This window comes from Hydractinia symbiolongicarpus, chromosome 1 (genome assembly GCF_029227915.1).
Source record: "Hydractinia symbiolongicarpus strain clone_291-10 chromosome 1, HSymV2.1, whole genome shotgun sequence".
In the NCBI taxonomy this organism is placed as follows: Eukaryota; Metazoa; Cnidaria; class Hydrozoa; order Anthoathecata; family Hydractiniidae; genus Hydractinia; species Hydractinia symbiolongicarpus.
The window spans coordinates 4,390,011-4,401,764 of record NC_079875.1 but is presented as its reverse complement, the minus strand read 5'-3'; the positions used below and the strand labels follow the sequence as shown (position 1 = coordinate 4,401,764).

Below are 11,754 nucleotides of genomic sequence, written 5' to 3'. Positions count from 1 at the left end.
TTGCTTTAGTTATGTGCGATAATACTATCGCAATAAAACCGTTACGAATTTTTATGACAACCTGTTACGCAGTACTTTTGGCAAGTGGTGTAAAAGAACTAACTTTATATTAAGATTTATCTGTAAAGCGTGGTCTACACAATGAAACTGACGCACTGCATTCAAAATAGTACTATCGCCATTTTAGATTTTTATAACCCTGCTAGACGAAGAAGTTTAAAAAATTAAAGAGATTAAAAAGTTAAGTTTTTTGTTTTGCAAGCAGCGAGCAAAATCTATCATTTTTGTTACTAATCCGGCATCTGGGTGGGGAGAAAAAAAGCTGGAAACTAATTTACAAATCTAAATTTAGCTTGAAAAATAAAATGTAACTAAATTAAAAAATATACAATTTAAATAACAACAAGCGAAATTGTACATTCGCATACAATTGTGTCAGGGTAAGCAAATTTTTAATAAAAATATAACTACATATTTTTTATAATTGGTTTATATGATATAAGCTCAGTTAACCGAATTAAAACAAGTTAGACATTGTAGGCGTTTTATACCTGAAGTTGACTCAAACCAGTTTACATAAAATCTTTATCACTTCATGTGAAGTGAATCTCACTTCAACTTGCACTTCATTTTAATGAAATTGCCCAAACGAAATTTTAAACCGTTGTGAGATTTCCGTGTAAACACTTTACCCCGAAGTGCAATACGTCATAAATACAAAAGATGCTCTTTTCATTGCATGTTAACGCTCTCTAACCATAAGAAAATTCATACCAAATTAAATCGCGAATTTAAAGATGCGTGAAAACCTTTACCTTAAGCTATCTCTTAGTTGATTAAAGTGTTTAGATATAAAACATTTCTTTAACGGAACACAGTCTAAAAATTTCCTGGGCCTAGTTTTCGTCACTTTAAAAAAATGTTCAAAGACGACCTGTAATTTTAGGGTTTCAAAATTTAAGGGTCTTCAAAGGATGTCCACATCGAAGGAGAAGCTTTAAAAGAACTTTTTATATATTAAATAGAAAAGATATTTAGATCATAAAAATTAAGTATAAAAATATTTACAACTTAAAACATGAAATTTTCGCGCATAACATTTTCGCGCATCATTGGTAACTCTAAAATTTATGTACAACTTACTTTAACTTTCTTTTACATACACGAATTATACTGCATGGCGATTAGAGCTAAAAAGCTTCCAAACTTGCGTGTAGCCAAATGCGCAAAAAATAAGGATTTTCGCGCAACCAATTGTTCGCGCAAGGAATCTGCAAAGGTTAGCTGTGCGCGGAAATTTCATGAATTAGGTGAGTAGAATACCGAATTATTCACGTTGGTATCGTGCACAGTACACTTCTTTAAGAAGAGACATTATCCCATGCATTAGAAGCTAAAAATTTTTTTTACAGCTACATGCATACACGCCACAAACACCTTTACAAATCGACGTCAAATGGTAAAAACATTTATACCGCACCAATCTTTTCTAATTATCCGTAGCAGAATTCGATACATTGTATACACAACAGATGTCGACGGTCTGGTAACTAAGTTATTTAATTACCCCAGTGAATCAGCGACAGTTAGATTATCTCATAGATTACCAATACATTACAAGCAACCAGTTTACTACGCATGTTCTACAATGCAAAAGAACTGGTGGCCGATTTAGGTTTTGATAGATCTGGCACCTCATGCAGTAAATACACCTCGCTTGAACCACTGTATATGGGTCTGTTATTATTAACGTGAAATTTGACAAGTTCTTGTACACTGTCAAAAGAATGATCCCTTGTTCGGACCTGAGAGTAAAGAGAAATAATGAAAACTGGAAATAAACCTTTAAGCGCCCTGGCGTTTCTCATTTTTACCACACGCTTCAAATCGTAACGGCGTTACTATACAAACCTTAATCTTAACGTTAATATGGAATGTGAATTACAGAAAAAAAAACTACTTTTAAAATTATAACCAAGGCGTTATGTGTCTTACACATAAAATAAGTAGATGTCTCATACATTATTCACACAAACATTTTGAAGATTAAAAACAGTAACAACACTGCGAAAAAATAATGATACCATACCTTTCCTTGTGGATCGACCAATAATAAATGGCGATGAAGACCATCTCTCATGCCAGTTAAAACATACTGTCCCTTAGAACTTGCACTTTCGCGAACTAGGAATTCACCATCTTTTTGTATTAAACTTTCAGCATCATTTCGTGGGATTGTACCATGAAACCATAAATGTTTTTGTAAATCGTTTGACGTAACGTACGAATAACTTGAGGTCTCAGCTGTCCTTTCAACTTCGCGGTATACAGGGGAAAGCTGCGTAGGCGAAGACACTGGGGATAAATAAGGATCTTCTTTTGGTGAAACGCCTTAAAATTAAAAACAACACATATTTACACACCAAAGTGAGAAAAAATACACAACAACAACAACAACAACAACAACTTACCATTTGTTTTAGGATTATCATAGTCATCATTCAGGTGACCTGCTTGCGTGTGTCGACTTGCTTGGATATGTTGACGTGCAGCCGCTGATGCAATTGGATTGTCATATACGGTAGCGTAATTAAACTCGTTCTCTCCATAGCTTGCACCTGGTGCAAAATTTATTTCTGATGGATTATCATAGTCATTGATTAAACTGTTGTTGTTCCGATTCAATGTGTCGTAACCCGGACCACTGTCCTGTAAATGAAAATACAGGTGAGGCAAAGCAGGGTCAAGATATACAGTTAAATATTCGTGAGGTTGCGCTTGTTTATCACAAGGAATAATTCACAAATGAAACGGTGTGTTTTACAAATTTATTTTTATGCAGCGTACTCATTTATATTTTTCATTTCAGTTCATTCGTAAGTTATAAAAACGACTTCTTTATACACTTGTCATATTAATACAAATTTGATTATTTTTTCAAATTACTTTTTTATTGTAAAGGTAGGAAAGAGGGTGCTTGGGGTGTACAATTTGCAATTTGGGCATTACCTAGCCAGGCTTGGGATGACATAAAAAAAATACAAGCATATGTGATAAAAAATGTGCAACAGCTTTGAATAGTTTTCAAAACATCAACACATACATTTGACTTTTTGACGTCTTGGAATAAGTGACTATACGACACATCATCAACTGACGGCTGTTTATCTGACACTGAATTTTCGTCATATCGTGGGGAATCAAATACTGAATCGGTAAATCTTTAAAAAAATAAATCTCATTTATACATGAATAAATACATTGTCAAGCTCAACTTTAATTTCTGCTCTTAAAAAAGCTTTTATTTAGATACTGCTGTATCACGTACGCTGTAGTCTAACGTAAACAGCTTACAAATAGATGTATAAAATTCTGTCGGATAAACTGTAAATATCGTGATTTTTCTTTTCAGCCCCAGGGGTGGTTCGGAGGGTGGAGGGTAGAACAGATTTATTAAATGGGAGGACCTAGATAAAGAGAATGCTGAAGAAATATTGGTATTTCAAGAGAAAAGGAAGAGGCCATAAATAAAGGAAGGGCTAAAGTGAGAAATTACGATATATCAATGTATATTTTTATCGATCAACGCATACAATAAAACAAACATACTATCTCTTGAAAAACAAATATAGGAAAATGTACATTATAGAGAAATTAAACATAGTTTGGATGAGTATTATTTATTAACATGCATATAAATTTGTTAGTTTAAATTTATGCTTATATAACTGTTGTTATTTGCTTGACATGTTGTTGTATGGAATCAGTATCATGCCTATGTTAGTGTGAATTAGTGGTTAATGAAAATGCTGCTTGGTGTTTATTATTTGATGAAAAAGTATATACTGTATTTACTTGAATAAACACTTTTAATGGAAAGAATTAATGAGCACCTTGTTCGAATGAGTGCCTTCTCTATTGTCGAAAATAATGCAATAAAATACCAAAAATATATCCATAAATTCTGCAGTTTGCATAAAAACATTGTAATCATTAAAATTTCTTTCACATAAAGTTTCCTTCCATAAAAATTTCTTCAAAAAGTATTGCAGAAGATAATAATGGGAAACATTGTTTTTATGGCTATACACACACTTAATTTCAGAAGAAGAATACAGTGCAAGTCACTTTGTGTTACAATCTATTAACTCTTATGAAGGCTTTTTGAAGGGTTAGGACTTTAGGGAAAAGGTTACTTAAAGACTGCGTATGAAGACATAAACACTGTTAGTAAACGACATTTATGTTGTTATTTTATATTGTTGTTATGAGTTTCAAGTTAGTAGTTAGTTTAATATTCATTTATTTATCTTACTTTCTTGGAACTTCAAAAAAATGTGGGCGTGGTTCAGGAGGTACACTTCCCGATTTGAGCCTAGTGTATGAAACAAGATTAACATGCAATGGACAGAATTATGTGAATTACATTAAAAAACAAAATTAACTTTAGTTGTGTTGATTTTCTTCTACTGACTTAAGTACTTATAATATCCATTACCCTCGCTTCAAATTTAATTTAAAATATCTTTTAACCAACCTTTACATGAAGTTTTATTTCTGTCACAAAATGAAAATTTACTTTTGCCTTTTGTCTGGCCAAAAATGGAACTCATTTTGGTTTTGATTTTTCTTCAGTCAGAATGACCGGGTCCCAAAATTATGTAAACATGATTAACCAAAATTGAAACAATGCACATGTGGACAAAAGTTATGGCACAAAACCAATATGAAAAGCTTCACGTAACTACAACAAAATCTTATTGTGATTTGAAATCTCATTTCAGGTCCATGTAAAGGCTGACTTGTTCATTTATTTAATGCATCTTAAAAATTTAGCACAACTAACTTTTACATCAAACCACTTTAAGAGGTAAAAAACCTGAGGCTGTGTCATCGCAAAGGTATACCTGCTGACAACAGGTTGAATAACATGACTTGTATTTAACGATTCTTTGTATTTTAATTCAAATGCTTGTCCGATTGTTAGTATAATGTCTTCTGCTAAACCAGCATCACACTCAAAAACAAAACATGCTAAAAAGAAGAATTACATTGTAGCAAGATACTGTATTGGAGAAAACTAAAATTATGCGAAAAATTATGGAGAACTGTTCGTAGATACACGAGTGACGGTGGGTGAAAAAAAGTTTAAAAAATATGCTCACAAAGGTTGTTTACCAAGACAAACTACATAGCATTCTCGAAATTAAAATATACCTCTCTCATACTTTGAATCTTTCGACACATAGCCCACCAAATTTTTATACTCCTACAATAAGAATACATAATATATGCTTTATGTTAAGTGTTATGCTTGATGGAGAGAGAGTGATGGAATTAACCAAAAAGATTAAAAAGATTACAAGATTAAAATAGAAAAAAAATTAGCACCTATATGGCATAAAGCAAAACAAGAGATACAGAATAGCACTATACATTTTCACCAATACTTGCAAAAGAGATTTTTTCTATTTCATGTCCACAAATGGTGTGACCTGTTGATAAAGCTGTTGTCTTGATCGCAACTTTTGAAAAGGTTGTTGTTGAACTCTCTCCAGAATGAGAAAGATAAATCTCTAGAGTTAAAAAAAGAAATGTTTTAAAAAAAGTAGGTGAGTATAGCCACATAATAGAAAACGAAATTTTACCTCCAATTATTTCATTGTTGGCGTTGCTCTAAAAGCACAAAAAAAAATTGAAAAGCATATACACACCAGATACTAGCAGTGTGATGCTAGTATCTGGTTATTGTTTATCTTAATTCTGTCATAATACATGAATGCTTTTATATAAACAAATTTCCAGGTTTTTCAGTTTTGCTAAGAACTCTAAACACCTTTTAGGATGATTTTAGGAGCAATCATTTCAACAAATACTTTACCAAGACAGGAGATTTGAACAAAAGTGAATATTATACCTTCTTTTTCTTGAAGTTAAAGAGATCTGAAGCATGAGAACATCTTCTTATAGCCTCCCTAAAAACAAATACAACTATAGTTAATATAAATAACTAATGCTTAAAATACCAAAGTGTGATTTAAGAAAAATGTATTTCTTTTACTACTGTTTTTAAATCATACGCTGTTAAGGATGAAGACAAAGTACGTTATTATATTATTACGTTTCAAAGCTCTGGGAGTTTACTAAGACAGGGTGATTATTTAGAAGAAATCTTTAGTTTAAAAGTTGTAGCCTTTTCAGTATGATGAACCACAAAAATACGTTACAAAATTTCTGTATAACATTTGAAACTGACTAACAGAAGAGAAAGGTGCTTTCGCTAGTAACACACAAGTGAAAAACTTTACAAACAAGTACAGTTTTATCGTTTTAAATTTCTTCTTTCAATTTTGACAGTATACCCAGCACCTTAAGCATTTGAGTTTATTGTTATGATAATTAAATTATGTTGCATTGTTGTGCGGGTAGTTATTCAAAAGTGATTTTTCATCTTATATTTACTGTAACAAACAAAACAATTTGTGGATTTTATAGACTAGTATTATTTTCCTGTATAGAAAAAAAATTATTGATGTAACTCTACCTGACAATTTCTCCTCTTTGATCAAGAGGACTAAAACGTACTGATTGTAATATTTTGACAGCTCCAACAAACTAGAAACAACATGTAATAAATATACTACAAAAGAAGTATAAAAGACATAACATTTCAATAAAATTGCAACAACATGGTAACTTAATTAAATAGATCTACAACAGAAAATCAAAAGAAAAATAAATTTCTGACTTTTTATGGACAGATTTACTTTAAATCAGTGACTAAATTCTATAAGAGATGAAGAACTAAAATTTAATGCATTACCAAAACTATACACAAAAAGAACTTTAAAACCTACACGTGTATGATAAACAACACCTGATGACTCCAACTGATGGTCTGGGTGGATCCATCCTTTAACAGGTTTTCTTACAAAACTTCCTGTAGGTTTCCAATCATCTTCAAGGTCACCTTTAATTTTTTTCTTAAATATATTCATTCTTGTTTATTTCCATATATATAACAAAAACTTCTCAGGATTGTTGGATATATTAGTATTTGAATCTATAAACAGAGTGCCAAGTTTAAAATTGTGAAAATAAAAGATAAGATGTAACTGTTTAAAGAAAAATAATTTTAGAATTTAACAATAAAAAATAGACAAGCATTTTTTAACAAACTTTAAATAAAAACTTATTCTGTAGTTTTTACAAAATAAAAAACCTTATGACCTGTACATACTAGATGTACATAGTTAAGGTCCAATCCTAACAAAAATTATTCTAACTATAGCAGTTAAAGGACCTATATATAGTTTTTAAATTATTTCCAGATGCAATACCTACAAATTTATTGTCATATCATGTTGCTACGATGAATGAGTTTACATGATACTTATAAAACATAATCAAATACTTTATTCATAATAGAAACTTCAGTAATCTGAAACTAAATTACTCAGCCTAGTGGTTTCACATTCAATAATATTTCAATTAAAGTTATTCCATTGTGTGTTCAACTAAAATTTATAAAAAATACATTAGCACAGGCTATAAGGAAGTCTAGAAACTTTTTTATACAATCATTCCCTCTCACAGAAATAAAATAATTAATAGTTTTTTGTAAGTTAACAAATTTTGAAATTTTTTTACAAAGGTAGATACATTAATTTTAGTTGATTTTTAATCGGACAGTACCTTTAAGGTAAACATAATTTATTAGGATAACAGTCACTTTATAGCTTCTATATGACTATGTGGAATATAACAAAATATCCAACATATTTATTGTGCTATCATATATAATCATATTCAGTCTGTTGGAAGGTCGTGGGCACTGCTAAAATTTATTAATAAACCTTTTTATGTTATACAACTATGACACCCACTGAGTTTTTTTTATCTGTACGCACCAGCTTGTCTAATCTTAAGGTGTATCTCTGTACATTTACCATTTGGCTATTGCTTAAAACGATCTCCTTAAACTTTATGAATGCCTTGCAATCTGTTAAATATTATAAGTTCCATTAATATTAAAGAACTTGAAACTTCTCTGTCATAATTTTATTTTTTTTATAGGAAATAAAGTTTCAATATTTGATTAGCACACTTCCCTATTTTTTCGGATTTTCATACACACCTTAAACTGGATTATGTGATTTTTAGGATTTACACACGTAACATCTAATATAGCTGGTGCAAACTTTAACTTTTTTAAGCAATTTGTACATAAATAAACTGCCTAAACTGTAACAAATATTTAGATAATATTTCGCTAAATTTGTAAGTGGAAAAAAGAACTTAATTGTCGTAACACCCTCCTTCATTATGATTATTAAATGATGGAAAAAATATGCAAGCTAAAATGTAATACTGTAAGACTAATGCTCAATAACACTGCAAAAAGATTTTAAGAAGAATATAACTAAACTATAATCCCTAAAAGATTTCATACATATGGGACTGCATGAAAAAAAAATTAAAATAACACCAAAATTTTCTATGAAATAATTTTCTTGTTTTTTTTCTTATTTTAAATGGAAAGAGAGTACGTTGCCGTTTAAATTTAGAGACAGCCTAACTGGGTTAAAGCTGTATATAACTTTTGAAACAGCACAAGAAAATTTTCTGCACAAAATTTATAAGTTTTTGCTGCATGCTTCAAAAATTACTTTTTAAAATTCTTGACATTTTATTTTGGTGATTTATAGGAAGAAAATACCTCAAACTTACAATTTGTGCAAAAATTAAACTTGCAAACATCTCATTTTATCAAATTCCTGGACCATTATGGGCTGTTAATTGTTCCAAAATACGAACATTCTTTAAAATGCAACTAGCGCATTTATATATTACCAACCTTACACATCTGGAAAAGTTAATGGCCTAAAACCTGTAATTTTCATAAAGATTATGAACAGGATTGTAGGTAGCTAGACAGCAAGCGTAAATTTTTTTATAACGGGGATAGGGACAGAATATTAAACATAGCAGGCCTATCAATAAGAAAATAACACCAGAGCAATAAATCGCTACCCCAAGGTTACAAAAATTTAAACTGGGCGCGCAGTCTGAATAAATAGAACAAGTTTATAAACACATATTTTATCACAAAGTCTTTGTTATCTATTTTATTTTATCTTTTTATATATCTTGGTTCTTTTTTACTGTAAATAATAAGAAAGGGAACATTGATTTCCATGTGAGATGAATTGATAGTGCTCAGCTAGAAAAACTTTTTTTGTAATTGGGGGAGCAATTAATAGCTCAGCTAGTTTCTCAATTCTCAGAATTGGGCGAGTCTTTGCATGAGCTCAGTTTAGAGTTCACAAGTGTGATGTCCGTTCGTTCCACTCGGCAATCATATCTCCGTCTATATCCACTTTGCTCTGACTATTTTGTAAGGCTAAGAGTTATAACTGGAAATATACAATATGGCGGAGACCATAGCATAAAACTGTGTTGTTTACTGATAGATACCGTACATTCATTACAGACATTACAACAAGTCATATGTAACAATACAATATGTTTTTATATCTCTATAATAATACGGAGAGTGTGTCTGTGACAGTAACAGGCAAAGTGAATTTCTTTATTTTTCTTTGATGTTGCCGAAAAATGCATGTCTAATATGTTAAATTTTCTGATGTTACGTCGCCACGTAAACACCACTACTTTAACGTCCTATATCCTGCTATATTAAATTAATGAAGCCATTACAGTGCACCTAAAACTTTGAGGCCAAATAACTTGGAAACGAGGTGGTGACATCATTGATTTTTCACTGCGTGGATAACTTGGGAGCACCTGGGACAAATTTGGGTAAGTTTCCTAAGCCTGGGTCCCTAAATTCGTTTTGGAATGGATGGGTTAATGACATCATCAAAAAACCTTCAAACCCTAATATCTCTGCAACCTTTTGCCAAAGATATATAATCCTATACATTTTCTTAATCAGTGTTTAAAGATCTATGTGTTAAAGGCAACAGGTGTACAAATTTCTAAAAAAAAAAATAAAGTATTTTAGCAGATCTTTGCTACCATCAGCAAAATTTTAAAACTCTTATATTTCATTAGCCACTCATCAAAAGCACATGATCATATACATTTTCTTGATCACCAGTTTAAGCTCTACACAACACTAGGCAACGAATAAACTAAATTTCAGTAATTTTTTTTGTATCTGCACTGCTGATGTCAGCAAAAAAATTAAAACATCTTATTTCTCTATTCTCCTTCTGCCTAAGTGATTTTCTTCATGGGCTTTATTGACTAGTATACAATAATATTGTAGGATCGATTGTACGGTACGATTATAAACTTATCTTAGGGGGAGGGGGTTATGAAGGTTAATTATCTAAAAATAAAAATAATGGCAATTGAAATTTTAAAATTGAAATTTTAAAATTTTTAAAGCAATACAAATTTCTATTAATAATTAGCTTGTCCCAATGGATCAAGAGATCAAATCAAAATTATTAGTAGTGGTCGGTGTGAGGTAATTTTTCATTTCATTTTTGGAACAATGAGCATGTAGCAAAAAAGCAGGACTCACCAGGGAAAAATGGCTAATATTAAAAAAAGATAGATTTCTTTGAATATATTCTGGTCTGTTGTTTTAACTTTTGTAAAAATTGGCGAGTCATCTATAGAAAATTTCTCCATCTTAAAGGAAAAAAGTAATGCTCAGAAACTACACTATATGATTATCAGCAACAAAGCAAAAAGGTGTGATATCCTTTTTACATCAAGAATAGCTCTTTAGCCTTCAGCTCCTCCTACTAACTAAACCAAAGAAAAAAGAAAAAGGCTAGCTACCTAGTTGTATCAGAATTCTTAGAGTTTATAGGCTATGGAGTGCTGAATTGTATATATATACACAAAAGGAAACCTCTTTGAAAAATTTCTTAAACAAACTGTTTTAGAGATTTCACATTTTTTGGTGTATGTCGCCCTAACGTTAAAGATATATATTACCTGAATCATACTCAGGAAAAAATACCTCCTGATTTTGAAATCGCCATTATTATTCCGTTTTGTTATTCATCGATAACTGATCTCATATGGAATACAAATACATTGACCGAAACTTTTATTCTTGTCCCCAGGGTTTTGTTAACTTTCTTAACGGCTAAGTTCGCCCCACACCCGCACTCATCGAAAAGGAAGAACAAACTGTGGGTGACAAGCGTGTTATTCTCTATTGACCATGGTTCACCTTGATCGGACCACCAATCATGATGGGCAAGTATAATTGACAAAATTTAGGATCCAGTTGCAAGTTTCATATCTCCTATTTTTACTTCCAAAAGTTTTAAAATTAGCTTTTAAACCTTTCCACGAGTGGTGAAAAACAAATTATTTCTGTACCCATGCAGCATTTTTATACTTTTTTATACTAACAAACAATATATAGCTTTTTATAAGAAAATGGACAGTCCGTAAACTGCTTGAATTTAAAAAACTCTGATAAACACTTTTTGACGTTTGTTAAAGACGGGCGTTCATTAAAAACCAGGCATTTTTTTAAATTTTGAATTTTAATTGTAGGGATGGTGTTAATTGGAGAATTTATAATTTCCTACTACTGTTTTTTAGCAAACCTGGAGGCAAGAAATGTTCATGGAATCAATCAAACCAATTAAATTCACATATTTACTTCTGTGCTATAAGTAGACATTCGTCGTTTTTATTATCCAATTTTTTTTCATGTCATTCCAGGACATTTATTTAACGAATTTCTTGACTTTTCCT

At 31.0% G+C, this 11,754-nt stretch overlaps 1 protein-coding gene across 2 annotated transcripts; it reads right to left on the bottom strand.

Moving 5' to 3' along the window:
- Positions 1-329: 329 nt before the first annotated feature.
- LOC130631961 (SHC-transforming protein 1-like) lies at positions 330-11,117 on the bottom strand. 2 transcript variants are annotated; one of them, XM_057444439.1, is made up of 13 exons: positions 10,978-11,117; positions 6,858-7,063; positions 6,545-6,615; positions 5,918-5,975; positions 5,649-5,676; positions 5,437-5,576; positions 5,218-5,269; positions 4,908-5,034; positions 4,316-4,375; positions 3,104-3,221; positions 2,472-2,709; positions 2,090-2,391; positions 330-1,805 (listed from the first exon to the last, which is right to left on the bottom strand). In XM_057444439.1, the coding sequence occupies exons 2-13, from the start codon at positions 6,996-6,998 to the stop codon at positions 1,644-1,646; spliced, it is 1,497 nt and encodes a 498-aa protein (XP_057300422.1). In that variant the 5' UTR covers positions 6,999-7,063; positions 10,978-11,117; the 3' UTR covers positions 330-1,643. The 2 variants fall into 2 exon arrangements, with proteins under 2 accessions (XP_057300422.1, XP_057300423.1); XM_057444440.1 differs by lacking the exon at positions 4,316-4,375 and having other exon boundaries at positions 10,978-11,102.
- Between the last annotated feature and the right edge of the window lie 637 nt (positions 11,118-11,754).